This window comes from Typopeltis vanoorti, chromosome 24 (assembly GCF_054136105.1).
Source record: "Typopeltis vanoorti isolate ZY-2024b chromosome 24, IOZ_Tvanoo_1.0, whole genome shotgun sequence".
Lineage (NCBI taxonomy): Eukaryota > Metazoa > Arthropoda > Arachnida > Uropygi > Thelyphonidae > Typopeltis > Typopeltis vanoorti.
The window spans coordinates 20,671,188-20,695,908 of NC_143572.1; the positions used below are offsets into that span (position 1 = coordinate 20,671,188).

At 33.3% G+C, this 24,721-nt stretch overlaps 1 protein-coding gene across 1 annotated transcript in view; it reads right to left on the reverse strand.

The window, feature by feature from the left end:
* LOC150092983 (uncharacterized) overlaps window positions 1–24,721 on the reverse strand; it is a 157,903-nt gene that overhangs the window by 84,396 nt on the left and 48,786 nt on the right. Inside the window, exons 7-9 of the mRNA XM_090413750.1 lie at window positions 18,970–19,096; window positions 940–1,011; window positions 436–571 (exon numbers count right to left, since the gene is read on the reverse strand). Of these exons, the coding sequence (XP_090269876.1) occupies window positions 436–571; window positions 940–1,011; window positions 18,970–19,096 (335 nt within the window). The remainder of the gene's footprint in view (window positions 1–435; window positions 572–939; window positions 1,012–18,969; window positions 19,097–24,721) is intronic.

Here is a 24,721-nt window from a genome sequence, read left to right on the forward strand (position 1 = left end):
TGATAATGGCCTGTAATTTTCAGACTGCAATAGATGGTTTGAATAAATATTATTCACTTAATTTCTTGTTTTTTTGTGTGAAATGAAGAAACCATAAGGCACTAGTATCTTTAAAAAAATGTCTACCACCTACAGACTTTCCCATATATATACATGATGCAGCATATTCAAATCCACAGTGTGCTGATTGGATAGTGAAGATTATCCCCCCCTTGGCTAATAATAATTTAAAGGATTCATCTGAAAAAAAAAAACAAGTAAGAGAGAAGACCAAAACCCAAGTGTTTCTAACACCTAACTTTTAGCATCGGAAACACTGCTGTCCTTTCAAATTCCACAGAAGCAACCAAGTAAGTGGTAAAGAATAACTGTCACAAAGAATTCTGGCAAGATATTTCTATTTAATTTCTACAGTAAAAAAAATTAAAAGCTTACTGGATTTCTCAAGTCCACTAATGATACCTGTTTGCTGTCAGCACATAAAAGTGATCGAGGATGAGTCCCAAAATCACAACTCCACCATCTTTCTCCACATTCTTGGTTATGAACAAGCTCTGCAGAGCACAAGGAGCTATAAAAATAAAATATATCAAAACCTAAATCTCAGTAAAAATTTTCTATAAAAATGAAATTGTAAACTAAATTTTTTCAAAGAAACAACGTGTGGACTAAGAGAATATTACCTGGGAACCCTGCCCTAAACAAAACATATATATATATATATATATATATATATTTTTTTTTTTTTTTCAGGCCACCTCAAGGATGCTACAAAAAACATTGATTTTTGTAGCATATTTCTATTCTCCAGCTAGAGGATACATTATACTGCTAGCTGGAGAACAGAGATATAATGTACTCAAATGATCAAGACCAGCCAAATTAATAAACTAATATGTAATTTTCAATATAAAATTTTTGTTAGTTTTTTTTACTTACATTGATTCTAGATTTCTCAATAATAACTGACCACCTTCTGTGATTACAGCAAACTCTCCAGGAATATATGGACTATAAAGTTTTGACAAGAGGGAAAAAAAAAAAAACCTATTAACAAAAATAAAACCACATTATAAAGAATTGTAAATAACATTTTAAAAACCTTCTGATCATCATTAAAAAAGTTTAATAACCAACATCATTATGAGAATTAAAGGAAAGAAAAATAGCAATGTGATCTATAACGACAGTTACATATTGTACACTTTAAGACTGTTCTAGTTTACATCTTAGGAAACAGAAAATACAATAAACAGACAACTGTATTTATGTAGTTGCTTGAATATCATTTTTATCTGTGTGAGGAAAAAATCCATTGGGGGGGGAGAGAAGAGGGAGATACATTTCTTATATATTCAAGGAGGAAAAAAAATTAGTTTGTTTTTAGCCAACTATTGCAGGACTGAGATTTTAAGTTTATTGGTACATCTGTGTAGTCAAGTGGAACTTCAGTGATATGTGGTACCAGTATCAGATTTCAAAAAAAGAACTCTTTTTCTCCTAGTCTTATTTTTAAAAATATCCAAATCGATACACAAAACTTCTCATCTTGTGATAATGCTAATGTCTGATCTTTTTCAGTAGAAACTTATCAAGAGAATCACCTCGTAAGCATGCATGAAATTAGGTTTTTCTCCTTTAGTCATTAACTATTAACTCTACAATCATAATTCTGTCCAATTACTAAATACTGGTTCATATCTGGGTGGCTTTTTTAAGTGGTCTCTAAAAATTCTTGATTCAATCAAGAAGACTGCAATTAGACTGATCAGTCACTCATCACTTAACAATTTGTGAATGAACATGAGAATGTCTCTCAAGCAAAAATATTCAACAGGGTAGTTAATTCAGGAAGAAAGGTGGGTGGTGGTCTAAAGGGATGCTGCAGTTTCTATATACTAATGCCAGAAGTATTAGAAACCAAAGGGAGAAGTTTTTGGCATTGGTTAGTGCAACTTCGCCAAAAGTTATAGGCATTAGTGAACCTTGGCTAACAGCAGATGATGTAGTTATCGGGATAGAATGTGAAGGATTTAGTATTTTCAGGGAAGATAGAAAATATAAGATGGGTGGAGGGTACTGCTGATGATAGCAGATGAATTGTAGTGAAAAAGAAAAGGAGATAGGTGGGAGGGTGGCTGTTCATTTGAAGCAGTCTCGTGTAAGATTAAGGCCAGTAAGACAAAATATACAGCTGTTGTTGCTATAGGCCAGGAAGTTCCATGGATGATCTGGAAGACTTGCATCAACAAATTAGTACAATGAGTATACAGGTCGAGTGATTATTATGGGGACTTCAACTATGAAGATATAGAGTGGAAGGAAGAAAGATCACCTAGCAGGAAGAAAATGGAATTTATACACCTAATGAGAGATAATTACTTGAGGCAGCATGTGATGTTGCCTCAAGTAATTATAAGGTGACCAGGGGTGTGAGAGTATTGGAGCTGGTCATAGGATCAGAAGAGCTACCCATAACCAGTTACCACATGGCCTCCAATGTGAAAGTGACCATGCAGGCTTGACTTGGGAAATTGTACATCATGAGGAATATTCTGTCAAGAAGAGGTATACGTGAAATACGGAAAGAAGCTTAAATCTGTGACATGGCATAAAAACTGCAGGATAAGGATGTTAGCAGTGCATTGAAGATAGTTAAGGGTCATCTAGAAGAAGCAATATTAAATTGTATATCTAAGGTAAGGAGGGTTAATCAGGTAGGAGTTAGATGGATGAGTAATATCAATAAGCATGAGCCGCAGAAAAAGAAAATGCTGTGGAGGGTTCATATGTAGAAAGATGACCAGAAAACTTGTGAACAGTACAAGGGTAAGGTAAGGAATGCAAAATCAGATTACGAGAAGAAACTAGCTGAACAGGCCAAAGTAAATCCCAAATAGTTCTTTTGTTATGTGACAAGTAAGAGGAAGAATTAACTGGAAGATTAACTTTAATTGTTATGATGGTCAGGAGGTGACAGAAGTAGATATAATAGTTGACCACTCTGCAAGGGTATATCATCCTAGTGAGGATGATATACCCTTACTGCTTTAATATATGTGAAAGACACAAATGTGGGAACAGAGGTAGATGAATTGGAGGTTCTTAGGATATTGCAGAATCTCAATGTAAATACAGCTGTGGGATTAGATGGGATATCAGCTGGAGTTTTGTGAGAATGTGCAAGGGAACTGACAATGCCTTTGACTAGGCTCTTTAATTTAAGTCTCAGCTCTGGTAGAGTTCCAAGGGAGTAGAAAGAGGGCAAAATAATTCCTTTGCATAAGGGAGGTTCTAAGACTACATTAGCAAATTATAGACCAACCAGTATCTCAGGCATAGTGGGTAAAAGTACTAGATAAATCAATAAAAAAAAAAGAGAATTCAAGAATTCGATAAAAATATGATACTTATGAAGGTCAACATGGCTTTGTGAAGGGTTGGTTGTGCCTTAGTAATTTACTAATTTATTACAATAGAGTAACAGCTGAGTTGGATAAAGGAAATGGCTGCAAGATGATTCTATTGGATTTTGTAAAGGTATTTGACAGAATATCACATGGAACTCTGTTAAACAAATTAGAACAAATGGGATGGATATGACAATGGTTAAGTGGATAAGAGGGTGGCTGCTGAACAGATATCAAAAAAGAGTTGCAGAGAGATACTGAAGGCAAAATAATTTAACTTTTATTCAAGTCACCCTGATTCTCTTGGGGACTTGAATGAAAATGTGAAAAAACTTCCTATCGGACACTTACATGTTTGCTTTTTACTACCAAACACAACTTCATTAATCCAGCCAATGGACCAAGGAGTTACTTTAACTTTTATATTATCTTAGATGGACTTTCAGACAGGCTACTGATGCTACAACTGGAGATCACGCAATTTCTGTTGCTGAGTTTGGGAAGAAATATGACTTAAAGCATGCAATTGAAAACAGTATACATATCACAATGAGTAATATGTGTGTGTGTGCAGTATGGTAGAAACTTTTACCGGACAGTGGAAAACTTTGTAGGATTCGAATTGAATGTAAATGCAGTTATAGAAGAAATAGCTGACCTTTGGAATGTTGACATTGTTGACCAGAGACTCTCAATATTCAGCCAGAGGAACTCGGTGAAGGTTAACTAATCAACATAAATGAGGAAAGTAGTTGTGACATAAAGAATGATGTCCCAGAGGAAGTGATGCTGGCTAAACATTTCACATTAAAGGAACTCCTGGAGATATTTCACAACACTAAAAGCTCAAAGGATAAAATGTTGGAAGATGATACAAACTTAGAAAGGAGTATGACAATTTGCTAAGTCACCGAAAAGATGCTCACTCTGAATCATAAGTTAAACGATAAGAAGACATGCATTGTTCCATTCTCAATGTTTCTAATGTTTTAAATTACAGTTTACTAAGTAAACATTAGTTTTACTACTTAAATTAAGGGGATATTAAATCCCACATAGTTTTAAAACCAAATAAGAAACTCAAAGATTGGAATCAGAGAGTTTCTTGCCGAATATAGTAAACTATAAAGTATCGGCGACACTAGCGTTAGTCGATGCAAGTGATCCTAGTAAGCAGTACAGTACCGGGCAACTCGTTGCAAAGGTGGGGGAAGTTCAGATCACTATTCTTAGGTATTTTCCATAATGTAAAAACACATTCCCTAGGAAATGTATGCTGTTATTACATTATGGAGGGAGGTCACTACCCAGACCAGTTTCAGCCTTTTTTGAGGCTTCATCAGTGAGTAGCTAGACCTAATACCAAAGTGTATAGCGAAAAGAACTTATGTACTCTGCGAACGAGTTTTCCAAACAGGTGCAACCATTAAGTTACTTAAGTATAAAGAGCTAATAAGCTTCATTTCGGCAATGAAAACATTACTTAAATTAAGGGGATATTAAATCCCACATAGTTTTAAAACCGAATAAGAAACTCAAAGATTGGAATCAGAGAGTTTCTTGCCAAATATAGTAAACTATAAAGTATCGGCGACACTAGCGTTAGCCAATGCAAGTGATCCTAGTATGTAGTACAATACCAGGCAACTCGTTGCAGATCTCTGATTCCAATCTTTGAGTTTCTTATTCGGTTTTAAAACTATGTGGGATTTAATATCCCCTTAATTTAAGTAATGTTTTCATTGCCGAAATGAAGCTTATTAGCTCTTTATACTTAAATTAGTTTTACTATTTCTTTCATTTCCCTATACATTTATAATTACTAGTAAGAGGTTGTTTTAATGTTTTGACAAAAATTTTTAAAGCTAACAGAACAATAGTAATTTTTCCCATTGATTATTAAACTCACTTTGCATGGTTGTTTTCAGTCCTGCACTACTGTGCAAAGTGAAGACTGCCTGTTATATACATATGTGTGTATATATATATATTTTTTTTGTTGTTGTTTGTTTGTTTTGCTTTATTTTCATGTGTCAATACCACCCACAAAGTCATAGAACCTGCAGCATATTAGTGCCACATGAGCAGAGATTAGCAGAGAAGAACTTATTTTAAAGAACCTTTTATAGATGTAGAGTATTTTTGTTTTGTTTTCATTTTTGAACTCTCTCTCTCAGTCTCTCTAATTTTTCATTTTACCTCTCCTAACTGTAATTAATCATACTGATAATGATTAGTTATTGGAAGTGATTAGTTATTACTAGCAAATGGAAGTGATAACTCATCATCAATATTATATCAGTTGCAAAATGACTGGTTCAAAATACAAGACAAACAGTATGTTGCTAATGAGTAGCCATATACTGTTAATTAACTGTTATGTTAAAGTAACATATTTTGTACAAAACTGAGAATAATTAAGGCAGCAGTTAGAACTGAAGGAAGTACAGGAAGGTGGTATAATGTTAAATCTGGTGTCAGACAAAGATGTACATTATTCCCTCTGTTATTCATTATCTATATGGATCACATTATGAAGGAAAGTGGTATCAACCTGATATCAAAATTGGAAATGTTAATCGCTTTGCTTTATGCAGATGATGTTATACTTCTAAATAAATCTGCTACAAGTCTGCAAGATTCCCTGACTAAAGTGAATAACTGTTGTAATAGATAAGATATAAAGATCAGCATTAAAAAGACAAAGACAATGAAAATAGGCAGAAACATTGAAAATATCAACTGCATTGTGAATGGAGAACTTAAAGAACAAGTAAAACATTTCAGCTACTTAGGCACGATTTTCAGTGAAGATGGTAAATTAAATATGGAAATAGACAAGCTGGTATAGTGGGAAGTCAACTGAATAAATTTATATGGAATAAGAGAGAAATTAGCCAAAACACCAAAGACAGTATTCAAGCCAATTTTAACATGGATCTGAGAGCTGGGGTCAGAAGTAAAACACTTCAACCAAAGACTAGAGACCACAGATATGAGAGTCCTGAGAAAGATTAGAGGCATGAACAGATGGCATCAATGGCAATATCATATTAAAAATGAGGATATTAGGAAAGAACTTGACATTGTCAGCATCCAGGAATGTGTTAGCAGAATTAATATCAGGTGGTATGGTCACTTAAACAGAATGGGAGAGGAAAGATTAACAAAACAGGTTTTCTCTGTCAAGTTGGTAGGAAAAAGACCCAGAGGAAGACCAAGATATAGGTGGATTGATACAATAAAAAGTGCCTTCGAAGATAGAAATATAAGATCTGATAACGTTGAAGTCTTGACAGGTAACAGACTGATTTGGAGGAAAATTGCAGATAGGAAGTTAGTAATGATGTAATTTTTCATGTAGTAATATCATATCCTGTACATCCCTTGAGGGTATATATTAGGAATTTGATGATGATGATGACAACATGGCTCATGCTAAACATAACTAGTAAGAATTGCTTTAACAATTAATTGTGTAACAACTGAAATGCGAAATACAGATATTACATATAATGATAACTAGGTAAAACAGGTCACCAGTTCAAAAAATTATGTTGAATCACTAAAGTATGCTTTTAAGAATAAAAATTGTTCGAATGTTCCAAAGCATACATATATGTACCCTATATGAGTAAAATTCTCTTCTCATAAGTAAATTCTGCTAATGCATCTATACCTTTTTCAAATCAATCAACAGTTTCTTTTCATTAGGCAATAAAATTTCCTCCAATTAGCTTAACTTTTCTCCACTTTTATGGAGCTTTCTGCATGATTTATAAGTCATTACTAATGATATGAGGTGTGACAATTTAATTCCTGGAACGGCCAAGTAGCGTCGCTCGTATGGTGATTTGGTTGGAATCACATAAGTAATCATGTTTGTACATCTTTTAATTAATGTGTGCGTAAAACTCAAGCCGATAGAGCCATTTGTTAGTTGGCTATAGCAAAAACAATAAAATAAAGCATGTAAACTTTGGCATAAAATGTGTGATCGAAATTTGGAGCAGCATGTTAACTTCGAATTTGTGTGAAAATCGGCAAAACTGCTACTGAAACGTTGGAGATGTTGAAAGTGGCATAAGAAATTCAAAAGTTGGTTTAGATGTGAACGATCATCCCAGAAGTGGACAACCAAACACAAAAATGACAGACACAAGTGTGAACAGAGTGCGAGATTTGGTATGGTCTGACACATGATTAAGTATGCAATTAATGGCTGATGAATTGCAATTAAATTGAAAAACAGTCACGATAATTTTAACTGAAGAATTGGAAATGCGAAAGATTTCTGTGAAGTTTGTGACTTGGATCTTGAGGAATGAACAGAAGCAGCAGTGAGTTCAAGTTGTGACTGATCCTTCTGCAAATAAGCACGTTTCCGAGAGTAATTACGGGTGATGAAACCTGATGCTTCCATAACGATCCTGAAACAAAATGAAAGAGCATGTAGCAGAAAACTCAGAGTTCGCCACGTCTGAAAAAATGGATGCATGTCACGTTCACAGTTCAAGACTATGCTGGTGTGTTTCTTTGATCACAAGGGGATAGTCCACTATGAATTCATTGAACAGGGACAAACAGTCAACCAACAATGCTATTTAGAGGTGGTGAAAGGATTATGAGATTTTGTTCGGAGAAAAAGACTTGAATTGTGGCCTGACAAGTGGATCATCCAATCATCCATCACGACAATGTGCCAAGCCATAGTGCACTAATCGTTAGAGAGTTTCTGGCCAAAAAAATCGATTACTGAATTAGGTCATCCTGCTTATTCACCTGACTTAGCTTCCTGTGATTTTTGGCTGTTTCCAAAATTAAAGAATGAAGATTCTTTAATTTCTGCACTAAAAGGATGAAGATTTTCTGACATCACTGATATCCAGCATAATGTGATAAAGGAACTCAAGAATATTCTGGAAAAAGAGTTCCAGGCCTCTTTCCGAAAATGGGAACACTGTTTGAACTGGTGTATAAATGTACAAGGGGACTACTTCGAAGGCGACAGTAGCCACTAATGTATAGTTCTGAACGTAGTTTTTTTTTTTTTACAGGTGCATTCCTGTAAAATAAAAATAATAACAAATGGCTCTATCGGCTTGAAGTTTATGCATTAATTAAAAGATGTACAAACATGATTACTCATGTGACTCCAACCAAATCACCATACGAACGACGCTACTTGGCCGTTCCAGGAATTAAATTGTCACACGCCATATCTTTAATAATTGACTATGACATGTCTATTTGTATTCTATTTGTAGCCTCTTGACTGAGAGTGCAATGCACAGTATCTGATCATAGAAGATTTTTTGTTTTGCATCTCTTTTTCACTTTGTATTACCTGCACAAAATATTTTGTTACACTGAATGACACCAGATGACAAAAAAACTGAAAATCTTTTCTTTCTGACCAATGGGAAATGAAAATCCCTAACTAATTACATAAAAAGTGATTTAAAATTTGGTGGGCATAAACATAAAAAAATATCCACTGAGTGAATATTTTTGTTTAATATTACAACAGAATAAGCAAAGCTGATATGGTGGCCAGCCAGTTGCATAAATTTATATGAAATAAGAGAGAAATTAGCCAAAATACCAAACTACCAGTATACAAGAAGGTTAAACCATCTTAAAGTTGGGTTACAAATAAACAATTTGATGAAAGGCTAAAGACCACAGATATGAGAGTTCTAAGAAAAATTAAGGAAGTGAACAGATGGCATCAATGGTAGAATCATATTAAAAATGAAGGTATTAGAAAGGAACTTAACACTGTTAGCATTCAAGAATGTGTAAGCAGAGCTAATCTAAATAACAGCATGGGTGAGGAAAGGCTAGCAAAGCAGGTGTTTGATGCCAAGATGGCAGGAAAAAGACCCAGAAGAAGACCAAGGTCTAGGTGAATTGATTCAACCAGAAGTGCGTTAGAAGCACAGAATGTTAGATATAACAATATTGGAGTGCTGACAAGTAATAGAAGATGCAAGAAATAAGGAGAGTCTCATTGACTAAGTCATAGTTGATAGGTGATGTTTTACCACTGGTTCAGGACACAAGAGTATCAGAGGATTTTGAGCAGGATAAAACTGAATTTCATATTGAAAACAACAGTGCGTACAGTGCCATAGCTTCTCTGGCTGGCAAAACCAACTTTTGCCAGCCAGAGAAGTTCCTAAATTTGCCGCCCTCTCAATACACACCAAAAATACTACAAAAAGTCAAAACAACATATAGGGAAATAAATTAAAACCCAATATTTATTTTTGAAGTAAAACTTTAATCCCAACATTCTAAAATGTTATTTTTCTTGCTTTTCCATTAGCAAAATCGTCAAAGACATTGACAAAGTCTATTTCATCAACCAGTTGTTGTTCTATAGACGGTATGGCAAGATTTATTAAAAATGCAAAGTGCCGCTGGGGTGGACCACCCTCCCCTAGCTATGCCCCTGAGTGTGTAAGAGAGTTTTAAAACAAATCAAGGTTGAGCAACTTCAAAGATTAACTGTAGACTGAAATACAAAACCATCACTGAAGAAAAAATGAAACAGTTTGAAAACAAAAACCAAACCTTGGAGATCATCATAAATATCAAGGATTTAGGCCTAGCGTGGCCTGTTCTGGCCTTAGAAGTCATTGCTGAATCTTTTAAGAGGACGTCCTGGTTTTCTTTTTCTTCTTTTATTTTTTAATTTTTTCTATTACAGATTCTTGGTTTAATCCTTTCATAATTCATTTCTTTTGTGATGAAATAGAGTATACTTTGTAGTTTTTCCCATAAACTTCATTTCTGCTGTTATTAATCTTTGTTTGTCTTTTTGTTTTATTGTCCAGATTTCACTTCCATACAATAAGACTGGTAGGCTAATGTATTGTATACTTTTAGTCTGGTTTGTTTTTCAACTAGGTTTGGTTTAAACATAGAGTTAATTACATTTGTTATTTTTAAATGTTTTGCAATTTTTACGTTTATATCTTTTTCATTTCATATGTGATCATACATCCTAGGTAGTTAAATGAATTCACCTGTTCTAAGATCTTGTTACTATTTTAGTTCTTGCTGGATCTTGTCCTTTAAAGGCCATAATATTTGATTTTTCTGTTGATATATCATACCATAATTTTTGGTTCTCTCATCATCATCATCAAATTCCTGCCATGTACCCTCAAGGGGTGTACAGGATATGATACTACTACATGAAAAATTTACATCATTACTAACTTCCTATTTACAATTTTCCTCCAAATCAGTCTGTTACTTGTCAAGACTCCAACATTACCAGATCTTATATTTCTATCGTCTAAGGCACTTTGTACCGTATCAATCCACCTATATCTTGGTCTTCCTTTGGGTCGTTTTCCTGCCAACTTGGCAGAGAACACTTGTTTCACTAATCTTTCCTCACCCATTCTGTTTAAGTGACCATACCACCTGAGATTACCTCTGTTAATGCATTCCTGGATGCTGACAATATCAAGTTCTTTCCTAATATTCTCGTTTTAATATGATATTACCCTCGATGCCATGCCTCTCTGATTTGTTCATGCCTCTAATCTTTCTCAGGACTCTCATATCTGCAGTATCTAGTCTTTGGTCAAGTGTTTTACTTCTGACCCAGCTCTCAGATCCATAAGCTGTATACTAACTTGTATACAGCTAATTTAGTGTTCTGACTAATTTTTCACTTATTCCATATGAATTTATTCAATTGACTTCCTACCATACCAGCTTTGTTGATTCTGTTGTCTATTTTCATATTTAATTTACCATCTTCACTAAAAATCATGCCTAAGTAGCTAAAATGTTTTACTTGTTCCACAGGTTCTCCATTCACAGTTGACATTCACAACACAGTTGACATTTTCAATGATTCTGCCTATTTTCATTGTCTTTGTCTTTTTATTGCTGACCTTCATACCACATCTATTACAACAGTTATTCAATTTAGTCAGAGAATCTTGCAGACTTGTAGTGGATTTATTTAGAAGTATATCATCATCCGCATAAAGCAAAGAGCTGACATTAACATCTCCAATTTTGATATCATATTTAATACCACTTTCCTTCATAATGTGATCCATATAGATAATGAATAACAGAGGGGTTAATGTACATCCTTGTCTCACACCAGATTTAACATTAAACCATCTTCCTGTACTTCTTTCAATTCTAACTGCTGACTTACAACTCAAATAAAGACTAAGTATTGCTTGATATAATGCCCCATTGACACCATATAACTGTAGAGTATTGAATAGTTTCTCTCTTGGTACCTTGTCATATGCCTTTTCCAAATCGACAAAACTTAAATACAGATCTTTGTTATATTCCCATGATTTCTCCACTATTTGTCGTAAAGTGAAGATCTAATCATGACAGCCTCTATTTGACCTGAATCCAACTTGTTCTTCACCAAGCTTTTCTTCCACAATTCTTCTCAACTGTTTCTCAAGTATACTTACATATATCTTACCAGGAACACTCGATAGGGATATACCTCTGTAATTCTCACATTCAGTTTTATTTCCCTTTTTATATATGGGTACTATGAGAGCTCTACTCCAATCGTCTGGAATTCGTCCCTCTGTCCAGGCATTCTGAACTATGCAGTGCAGCCACTGTAAGACTTTTATACCACCATACTTGAGCATTTCTGATCGAATATCATCTACTCCTGCTGCCTTTTCACATTTCAAGCCTTTGATGGCTTTTTCTACATCAAGTATGGATATGTATTCCTGACTGCATGCCTGGTCAGTGTTTTTTATCACTGTGCTATCATCACTGCTTGCTTCATTTAGCAAATTTTCAAAGTAATTACTCCATACTTCAAGGATATCTTTTTCTTCCATTTTCATGTCACCTTTATCATCTCTAACTCCTTTTACAGCACTAAAATAGCTTTCTGTAGTTATCTTCAGAATTTGTAATTATTATTTGGTCGGCAAAAATGAGTGTGTTTAAGTTCACAGTAGGAGAAAGTTTAATACCTTGATGGGAATTTTTATTCCATTTCATTATTATTTCATTTAGTAAACATTAAATAGAGTTGCTGAGAGGGGACATCCCTGTCGGACCCCTATGTTTTTCTCTCTCATATATGGTAGCTCATGATTTAATCTTATTTGTATTTGGTTATTTTCATATATACTTAAGATGATAGCTTTTAGGATATTATTTGGTATTTGTCTTTCTTTTAATATGTTAAATAAAATGCTTCTTTTAACTTTGTCAAATGTTTTTTCAAAGTCAATAAATGCAACATGTGTTTCTAAATTGTATTCTCTTCTTTTCTCTATTATTAATTTTAGGCAATTGGCTGGGTCTATACATGATCGCCCCTTTTCTAAATCCATTCTGTACTTCTAAAATAAAGTTTTCGGAATATTTCATTAGTTTGCTATTTAAGATTCTGCTATTTATTTTGTAACAGGAATTTAGTATATTGATACCTCTATAGTTTTTAGGGTCATCTCTATTACATTTTTTAAAGATAGGAATCACAATCACCTTTTTCCATTCTATTGAGGGGATACTAATTGAGTAAATTTTATTTAAAAATAATAAGAGTCTTTCTTTGAATCTTGTTCCTGCATATTTATATAGTTCTGAACCTAGCTTATCTTCTCCAGGTGATTTTCCATTTCTTGTTTCTTTCAGGCTGATTTCTAATTCTTCTTTAGTTATTTCCTTTCATTTTCATTAAATGTTTGCCAGTTGTCTTTTTTAAAATATTTATCTGTGCACAATTCTGTGTAGAAATTTAGAACTTCTTCTAATTTCAATTCGGTGTTTAATTTTATATTTTCTTTGGTATCTGCATTTAAGTGTTTCAAAATCTTATATACATTGGGTCTTATTTTATATAAATCATGTTCTAAATTAGAAACAAATTTGTTCCATGATTCTCTATGTCTTTTTCTGATTTCTCTTTTAGCTATGGCTCTTATTCTTTTATATTCTATTTCATCTTCTAATCTTTTACTGCTTAACCATTTATGATAGGCTTCTTTTTTTTTTTCATTTTGATTATTTCTTTGATTGTATCATCCCATATATTCAGTTTTTTTCCCTTTCATTGCATTTTTTGGGCTGCTGCATTTAGTATCGTTTTTATATTCTATTTCTATTTCTTCATTTTGTTTTGTTTTATTTTATCTAGATATTGGTTAATTCTTTGTTCATATAGCCATTATATATTTGTGTTATTTAATACTCTAGTTTTATAAACAAATGTTTTAAATTTTCTTTCTGTTCTTGTTACTTGTAGCCATTTTGGTGGTAATCTTAATTTTATTTTAACAAGGAAGTGGTCACTACTTATTTCATATCCTCTGTGAACTCTGACATTTAACGAAAACTTTGATGTCTTTTCATTTAAGATAAAATAATCTAATATTGATTTCCATCCTCTTGCTGCCCAAGTATATTTATGTATGTCTTTATGTTTATAGAAAGAATTCAATATTTTTAAGTTATTATAAACTACAAAGTCAATCAATTTTTTGCCATTCCTGTTTAGAGTATGTTCTCCATATATTTCTATATTATTATTAATTTTTGTGTTTCCAATTCTTGCATTTAAGTCTCCTGCTACAATTACATAATCATTTTTATTTATTTTATTATATATATTTTGTAGCTGATTATAAAATTCGATATTATCCTGTTCTCTTCCTTCTTCTGGGGCAACCTCTATCTATTTTTATTCTAGCTTTTATTATTCTTTCATTCCATAATTTATAATGTTTTAACTGTTTTGAAAGAAAGTTATGAATCCAAATCATGACTCCTGCTTGTGCTCTTTGGTCTCTGTAAACTCCACTGTATATCACATTAAAATTTTCAGTTCTTATGGCTCCTTTTAATTTCTTTTTTGTTTCAGTGATTACTGCTATTTTAAAATTTCTTTCATTTAATTTCTGGTATAATTCTATTTCTTTATATGGTATTCCTCTTACATTCCAGTTTGCTATATGTATTATATTTTGTCATTTCCATTTTGGTTTTATCTTTTCCATTCCAGGATCGTTTTCCATAGATTCATTCCGATTATCTTTTTCTGTCGGCTTAAAAGTAGAATTATTTTCTCCATGTCAGGTGACTAGCCTGATGATGAATAGTTCAGTGGTAGGGCTGCTAACTTAAGGCTTCTGAACTAGCCTTCTTCCAAATTTAAACCCATAGGAGGAATAGGGTATATTGAAGGGGAAAGAGTAGATTACAATAGAATAGAATAGAATTACAGCAAAGGTTTATAGAGGGGACATGGTTATAAGGCCAGAAATGGAAAGACTCCATGGCCCTCGAGTATCTAATAGCATCAAGGTCATAAAATAAGAAGAGTTGGCTGATAAGGCCTTATAGGAAAGATTAAGGTCCTTATCAGCCAGCTCTTCTTATTTTATGACTCCTTATGCTATTAGAGATTATACATGGCCTAGAGAATGGAAAAAATCAGTTTTTATACCTTTATTGAAGAAAGGCGATGCAAGAGAGAGTGCGAAAATTACAGAACTATAGCATTGATTTCTCATGCAAGTAAAGTCTTACTTAAGATTATTCAGAAAAGACTGGAACCATTCATGAAGAGAGAAATGCCAGATGAACAGGCAGTATTTCGAAAAGGCGGAGGAACAAGAGATCAAATTGCCAATGTAAGATGGATGATAGAAAGAGCACAGGAATATCACAAGAATGTCTACCTTTGTTAACTTGACTATAGCAAAGCTTTTGATTGTGGAGATCATGTGAAACTGTGGAATGTGTTAAGAACAATGGGAGTCCCAGAGCATTTCATTATCCTTCTAAGGAATTTTTATTATGAACAAGAAGCTACTGTCTGAACAGATCTTGGAGAAACTGAGTATTTCACAATAGGTAAAGGGGTGTGATAAGGATGTATTTTTTCTCCACACCTGTTTAACTTGTACAGCGAATACATTTTAAGAATGGCAGGGCTGGAGGAGTCTTCAGTTGGAATTAAAATTGGTGGAAAAAATATTAATAATTTTAGGTATGCAGATGATACACCTTGCTAGCAGAATGCAAAGAAGATTTGAAGGAACTTATTATGAAAGTTAAAGAAGAAAGTGCTAAATATGGTCTTAAACTTAACCTCAAAAAGACAAAAGTTTTTTTGAGGTTAAGTTTAAGAAATGGCAACACGTGAACTTAATGATTTTGAAGTAGATGGGGAGAAAATGGAAGCAGTTAACAATTTTGTGTTCCTAGGATGTCGAATAGATAAAGATGGTTATTGTACCATGTCCAACTTTCTTGCAATTATAACATTTTGGAGGATCTCTTTGTTTTGTCTCTGTCTTAGATTGAGGGATAATAGACATCTGTTGTTTGACATTATCTAGCCCTTGAATTACCTTATCTAGACTAGCTAAAATGGGTTGATTTTGTTTTTCCACTTCATGTTTAATTATCTCTCATTAATTTTATCAGTTGTGGGGTTTTGGTTTTCTTCAGACTTCAAAGTAATAGCTGATACTTGTCTCACAACCTCATTAAGACTATCCATTATTGGCTGATTTAACCTATTTACTTCCTGGTGAATTAGGGTTTTCACTTCTGTCATCAGCCTTTTGTCAAATTGCTCTTTACCTTTAGTTATGCAATTAATACTTGGATTTTCTCCAATATTCTTTCCCTTTCCATCCTTATTGTTCTTTTCAACTTTAGATTGGTTCAAGGAACAACCAGTCTTATTTACAACATTTACAAGACCTACACTGGTTGAGGGATAAAGATCTCCTAACATTTGTTCTTTTTCCTTGACACTTTTGAGACACTCTTCTAAGGTGGAAATTTTCTTCTTATAAGCTGTTTCTCTTAAAGTTTCTCAGCCTAACACCTTGTCTAAATTGTTGGAATACAGCCCAATCTAAGTGTGGTTTATCCTCATTAGTCACATTTAAACTGTTGGCTAGTGTCAACAAACGATTGTGAAAATCAGTAACAGTTTCTTTATCTTTTTGTAAAACTCTCTGTAACTTCCATAAATTTGGGCCAATACTTCTTAATTTTGGGAACTGAGAAATAAGATTGTCCTTAAATATTTGATAATCAAATGTATCCTTGAGAATTGGAGATGAGTTAAAATATGCTTTAGCCTTGCCTATTAATTTACTTCTGAGTAAAATTAACAGTTAAAAATCCATCCAATTTGCTATTTCTCTAAGTTTTTCAACATAAGTAAAAAAAAAAAAACAGTACATTATCTGATTCTTCACCTGAAAACTGGGGAAAAACCTGTTGTGGGTTCACTGTACGAAAAAATTCACTATCTTCCATTTTAGAACTCGATGAAACAGCCATATTATTCTATTAACAACAACTTTAAAAAAATTAGAATTCTAAAATAACTTCTATGTTTGCCTGATTCTAGTTTACAACCAATTCACTTGATTCACTCAATTTACCTTCAAATTCCTTTACTATTACAAATTTTAATACTTAATATTACAATCTATTTTAGTGAAATCAAATCCTGTCGGCTGCGCCATTTTGTTGGATCCTAGGTACAGATTAAGATGAAGTAGGAAGTCAACTGAATAAATTTATATGGAATAAGAAAGAAATTAGTCAAACACTAAATTAGCTGCATACAAGACAGTGTTCAAACCAATTTTAGCATATGGATCTGAGAGCTGGATTAGAAATAAAACACTTGACCAAAGACTAGAAACCACAGATATGAGAGTTGTGATAAGGATTAATGATGTGAACAGATGGTATCAATGATATCGATGCTTAAAAATGAGGATATTAGGAAAGAACTTGACATTGTTAGCATCTAGGAATGTGTCAGCAGAGTGGAATTCCACATAATATGTGGAATTCTTGAATGATCTGGATTGTCCAGTTAACAAATCTGACTATTGTATCTGAATATTTGAATGTCCTTGTTTTCTCAAGAAAATGTGTGAAATGCTTTATGAATGATCTGGATTGTCCAGTATGGGCAATATGGTTAATAAATGTGACAGAAATTTAGCAATTCTATAAGTGGGAGAGTCAATACAATTCACGATGGGGCTTACTGGATAACCTTCTTTATGAATTTTTGGGAGATCATATAAAGAAGGTTATCCAGTAAGACCCATCATGAATTGTATTTACTCTCCCACCTATAGAATTGCTAAATTTCTGTCACATTTATTAACCATATTGCCCATACTGGACAATCCAGATCATTCATAAAGCATTTCACACATTTTCTTGAGAAAACAAGGACATTCAAATATTCAGATACAAGAGTCAGATTTGTTAGTCAGCTTTGACACTGTTTCCCTCTTTACCAACATTCCATTATATGACACTGTTAATGTACTATATGATGATTACCCTCCTGATATTGCAAAGATATTTTGAATTTGTTATAGAATCAGAACATTTCAGCTGGAAAAACAAGATCTATAGAAAAGTTTAAGGCACTGACATGGGTAACCCTCTGTCTCCACCATTGGCAAACTATTTTTTGAACCATCTGGAAGATACCTTGTTCTTATCCATTCATCCCCAACCTCTCATTCGTTTCATTATGTTGATGACGTCTTTGCTGTTTGGCCTCATTTTGAAAATGAATTTACCACTTTCCTACAAAAGATCAACAGCCTTCACCCATGCATTCAATTCGCCATGGAAAAGAAAAGGCTGGTAGTTTACCATTCTTGGATAGCCTTCTTACATGCACAGCCTCCTGTAATTTATCAATTAGTGCTTATCGAAAACCTACCTTTACTGGCAGATGCATCCATCAAAAGTCTGTTCATCACACCTCTCAAAAAACTGGTGTTATCAAGTCTTTAATTAATTAATAGAGCACATAATGTGTGCTCCTCTCCCTCACATTTATAACAAGAACTTCTCACTATTATTATTATGACAACACATCTAGGATGTCCTAAGACTCATTGAGGGAGGGCACCTATTCTACATCTCTCCATCTCCGTCACATCATCTACACCAGCACCATCTACTGCCTACCACCATCATTCGTATTTTCACATACAATCACAAACATCCATGCCCATGGTGGGATTCAAACCCACAGCCTTTTGGCTGGAGAGCAGATACACTAACCACACGGCCAACCAGACCAGCCGTGTGGTTAACTTCTCTCACTATCAAAACGTTAATGGAATTTAATGGTTACAACCCTAATCAAATCCAGTAGATAATTGACTCCTATGTTCCAACACCTCAGGATTCTTCAACAGACTGCAGTGTTCCAATCCCTTATATTTCTGACGTCTCTGAATCGATTGGCAGAATTTTGAAGAAGTATCGTCTCATTCCTACATATTTTCCTATCAACATCATTTCATTAAAGTTAATTACTGTGATTATTGTGTAATTTACTGTTTGAAATACTTTTATTTTCAAAAAAAACTGTTTTGACTTTTTGTCGCTGAATGGTTACAAACCTTCTTTCTATTAATATATATATATATATATATATATTAATAGAAAGAAAAATTAGAAATTAATAGGAAGAAATAAATACATACACACATATATAATACATTGATCCTACCTGATACTAACACATAACTGTGCATCTGATGTGGTATAGCTTTCTAAGAGTTCAGGAGCTATCACTCCATTGCTGTTTTTAAGTTCCAATATATGGCATGCTTTATTCTGACGTACACAGCAAAAATCTATATGTTATTATACAAACATTAATACCAAATTACAAAATATGTTATATATAAACAGTAATGCTAAATTACGAAATACAAAATCTATATATGGGGGGGGGGGGGTCCTGGAAAGTTCTGATAAACACCTAGAACAAAAATGATATTAAAGCAACTGATATAAGTATAAGAAAGAACATATTAATAGCAGATATCCTAGCATGTTCTTTCTTGTGGTTATATCAGTTGCTTTAATATCACTTGAAATCTTTAAAATTTGAATTTTTTGAAACAATTCCCTTAATATCATTTTAATATCACTTTAAAATGATATTAACACTTTGAGTCATATCGATATATATTTACATCGATAGGATTATAGGATATTTACATCGATAGGACTCAAAGTGTTAAAGCAACTGATATACGAGGGGGGGGGGGGGCTGAAAAGTTCTGATAAACACCTAGAACAAAAATGACATTAAAGCAACTGATATAGCTACAAGAAAGAACATATCTTAAAACCTTTTAATCCTATTTCATCATACAATATTTCATCACATTTCATCATGTAATAATTTGTTCTTTTTCTTTTAGGATATATAAGAAGACATGTCATAGGTTTTGAAGAAATTCAAAGACACAGAGATGTGGGCCATCATCATGTTTTTTGTGCAGCAAGAAAAGTTTGCAATTGAGATTCACCAAACTTTGTGTGAGACTTTAGGAGACTGTGTCCCAGAATATCCAAAAGTTGCCAAATGGGTGGCCAATTTTAAAACTGAACATCCTGAGCCAACAGATGCCCCAGGTCAGGAAGATCTTCCACAACAATCATACCTGAAAACACCAATGCAGTGCATGCCATGATCCTTGATGATAGATGAATACCAGCCAAAAACATCGCAAAGACTCTAGGGATATCCAGGAAATGAGTAGGGGTTATTATCCACCAACATCTGGACATGCAGAAGCTCTCAGTGAAGTGGGTCCCTAAATGTTTGAATTCCAATCAAAAGAGAGAATGTGTGCTGTCATCTCAAGGGATTTTGGGTCATTTTTGAGAAATCAGGTGCAATTTTTTTGGGTCATATTGTGACTGTTGATGAAACATGGCTTCATCATTATGACCCAGAGACCAAACAACAGTCAATGCAGTGGAGATACAAAGGTTCTCCACATCCAAAGAAGTTCTGAACCCAAAAGTCAGCAAAGAAGGTTCTTGACATTGTTTTTTGGAATATGGATGGTGTAATCCTTATCAAAAAAGGTGAAACTGTTACAGCAGCAGTTTATTCAACAGCTCCAAAGGCACTGAAGGAAAAACACCACAAGAAACTGAGCAGAGGTGTGTTGCTTTTGCAGGACAATGCATCCAGATCATACTGTTCATGAAACCCAACAGACAATAAACAACTTGGGCTTTCAATGTCTACCTCACCCACCCTATTCGCCAGACCTGGCTCCATCTGACTATTTCTTATTCCCAAATTTAAAGAAACACTTGAAAGGAACAAAATTTACCACAGATGATGAAGTCATATCTGCAGCTGAGGACTAGTTTGTGCAATAATGGAAAGACTTTTTTTTCTCAGAGGATTGCAAATAATGCAATAGTGTTGCAACAAGTGCATAACACTTCATGGGGAATATGTAGAATGTGTAAGTTACATGGTTCTACCTCAATTCCTTCATGGTGATTATCACAACTTTTCAACACACCCTTGTAGCCACAAGAAAGAACATACTAGTAGCAGAGTTATGAAGGTAACTTATGTTCTTATATTCTTGCATGTTCTTTCTTGTGTTATATCAGTTGTCTTAACATAATTTTTTTTTCTGACTGTTTATCACAACTTTCCAGACCACCTTGAGTAAAAGTCAAGTCGAAAAGTGAGAATAATCAGATGTTATTATGAAGAGGTGGGGGAAAAAGAAACACATAAAGAAATAAGGCCAAAAAGAGAAGCAGAACTAGCATGTGCTCCAATCAAGGTGGCAATTACTTTCGTATCATTATTTAATAAATATAATCAAGAAAACAAATGAAAGATACAAATGTTTTGGGTGAGTAACATTAACAGTGATAATGTTTTTTTCAAGTGCTATTTAAGTTTATCCATACAAAAATAATAAATTGTTTTTGATTATATTAAATTTAACACTTTGTCTTAATTTATTCAATAATTACTGGTTATTAACTAAGATTGTTTGATATTTAATAACATCACTGCTTAAATATTATTTTTTTTTAAACTGGAATGCCACATACAACTAACCATAGTTAAATATAAAAAAAAGGTTGCATTTGTGAAAATAATAAATGCACAATGTTCACGCAAAAGGATAGTTTATGGTCTATACGAATCTCTCTCTCTCTCTCTCTCTCTTTCTGCTCAGGAGAGAACTGAATTTTTTGAAACAATTCCCTTAAAAGTATTTTGTAAAATCTCTTAACTCATGGAGTTACATCAATTTTGGTTTTAATCAGTCATTTTTCTCTGGAAAAATTGAACAATATGGTCAAAAACTTAATTACATAATGCAATAAATAAACTATCTGCAGGAAACATAAGCCAAATAAACAACTCTAAAGTTCAGCTGCTTTGAGAATCAATGGTATCACTACACAAAAATGCTACTATGAAATGTATCTTTCAATGAATGTCTCAAAAAATTTCAGTTTATTATTATTATTATTTTTTTTTAGACAAGTAAATTCACTTAAGTATTTCCAACTGCGCATTTTTGCTGCAGGAAAGCCTGTACACTTTAAAAATGACAACAGAAAAATCCTATGAAAGGTTAGCATAAAACGTGCTCTGGATTTTTTTCAACTACTTGAGGGATTTCTTACATGCAGTATACATACAATTTAACAATTTGGCAGTACTGATTCACATCATCATCATCACTGATTCAAGAACCCAAATTAAAAGAACAGAAGACAGGAACCATCAACATAAGTAGTATCGATGGGAAGGAAGTTGAACTTGCAGAAGAACTAGAAAAGTACTGCGCCAACATAATTGGCATTGCTGAGCAAAGAAGACTAAAATAGGTGAGATTCTACTAAATAATAAATATAGAATATTATATTTTGGGCAATAATGATTATGAAAAGGAAGGAGTAGTGGCAAAATTCAACACCAAACATGAAGATAAACTTCTTGATTGGAAGTCAGTTTCAAGTGGAGTTATGTAGGCAAACTTCAAAATTGGGACATGGACAATGAAATTTATTTGTCCCTATGGTCCCACAGAAAGTTCTAAGGAAAAAAATGTGTCATTAGAAGAGGCAGCTGACATAAAAGAAATGGAAAAAGTGGTCCTTGTTGGAGATCTGAACAGCAGAGTAGGAAATGAATCCCACCAGGAATATAGGAACATTTTGAGAAAATTTGGAGAAAAGGGCAAAGCTAATAATAATGGTAAGTATATAGTGGTTCAAATCGAAAAAAGAAGAAAAATCAAGGCAACTAGACTTTCTAATGAAACAGATACACAAAAGTATTCTGAATTATCAAAAGGTTATAAAAAAACTACAAGAAAGACAAAGACAAGTTTTTACCAAAACAGTGTGAAGAAATTGAAGAACATTGTAATAAAAATCAAACCAAAGATCTATTTAAGAAAATCAAACTCATAACTAGAAACTTGAAACCAAATACCTCTAGCATAGCTGATTCAAACAACCAAATTTTAACCGACACAAATGATGTACAAAGCTACTGTGAAAATCATATAAAGACACTACTGTCTCATTTGAAGAAAGACACGAGGAACTCATACAAAAAGAACTCAATATTTTAAAGGAGAAGAAATTGAATGGGTTTTGCAAAAACTCAAGAAGGGTAAAACACCAAGGTTTGATCTTCTACAAAGTGAACTACTCACAACCCTGGGACCTAATGGAACAGAAATTATCTTTAGACTATGCAACAAAATTTGGGAAACAGGTATCTGGTTATAATATAGATCTTACCCAATCAGAAGATTGGGTAAGATCTATATTCATACCATTACAAATGGTATGAACTGGTACAAACACTGCAAATAGTTGATAGATACATTTCTTTTGTTGCTGTTAGTTCAGACAAAAAAAAAAAAAAAATCTGTTAATGTGATCGAACATTAAGCTATATACAAATTTACCTTGAGAGTCATTAAAAGACATGTTTAATAATATGATGCACATTTTCAGAACAATCACTAAATCTTCAGACCAGCTGATTCACTTTCCCAGAGAAGTGAAATATTTCTCATCTCTAAGCAAAATTTTCTACAGGTATTTTGTCATCAATGTCCATTCATATATAGCATTTTCTCTGCAAATGCCACATAAGGAGGTACTGAAGGACACAGACAACACAATTCACGCTTAATACAGAAGACTACATCTTAAGCTGAGAAGTAGCAGTCTTCTGTACAGAATTCAATGCATGGAATCTCTACTGCAGTTCTCTACTAGTAGGCCATATTGTCTCTACAAATATGCTTCGCTTAGAAACTCAGTGTTCACTTCATTTGTGTATAAACTGATGCTTCTTTTGCAATCAAGCACATCCCAGCTTCTAAAAATTTCTTCAAGGTTTTCAAAGAAATGCAGTCAAAAATTAGGGCCAATTTCAATGGAAGAAACCTCCATGTCTCACAGAAAAAATTTCTAAAATACTTCTGACATGATACTAAAGTAGCTTTCATCAAACTATGCAAGATCTCAAGATTTTTACATCCTCCTAAACCACCTCATTCACTCCTTAAAAAACCACAAGTTTAAAAAATCCACTGTTTGTATGGCATATGTTCTATATGCCACATGAACAGTGGATGTTTCATATGGCATACATATGTCATGTAAACAAAATGATAATCTGGAGAGATAAGCATGTTAGGTCATGCAAAAGATTTCACATAAAGAAATAACACAAATCTGGATCAGTCTATCATACAACCGATAAAGAGTTTGGCATAAAACATAAATGCTATATGTGAATTATAACTGCTTTGTCAGAAATCACGGAAGCTTTAGAAATGCTATGCATATCTAAGCAATTAATATAAATCAAGGCATCTTGTATCGTCTGGTCATGGCTCACCAAGATTTTCACATACACTGACCTTAGATGTGATGCATATCATGATTTGAAATATAATCATTTCAGCTAAGTGTTCATCATATGTCCATCATTTTTCAACCACTGATTCCATTCCAGCTTTGATACAGTAAAGTATTTTTTTGCTATTTAACTTATATCTAACACTTTCTTTTCTGAAGAAGTTTACAAAAGATATGGGAAACAAAAAAGAGATGTGTAGAATTAATAAAGTTTTATCTTAGAAGAATGTGATCTTTATAGTGGAACTTTCAATTATTTCAACATAATCTAGAAATCTCAAGAGCTCAGCATCAAACTTTTTTTTTTGTTATTTAATGTTATAGCAATAGCATTCTTGAAATCTTTTTTGTTATTAGTGGTATCTTTGTGGAGGATCTTGTGAAGCACAATTTATTTTTTATTTTTTAAAATCTTTTTTTTTTTTTTTTTTCCACTAGAGGGCAGGCTAAGAAAAAAGATTAGTTAACAATGTAGATGTAATTTACTTGTATAGAGTGCAACGGCATTTATCTTGTTCTTATACTTC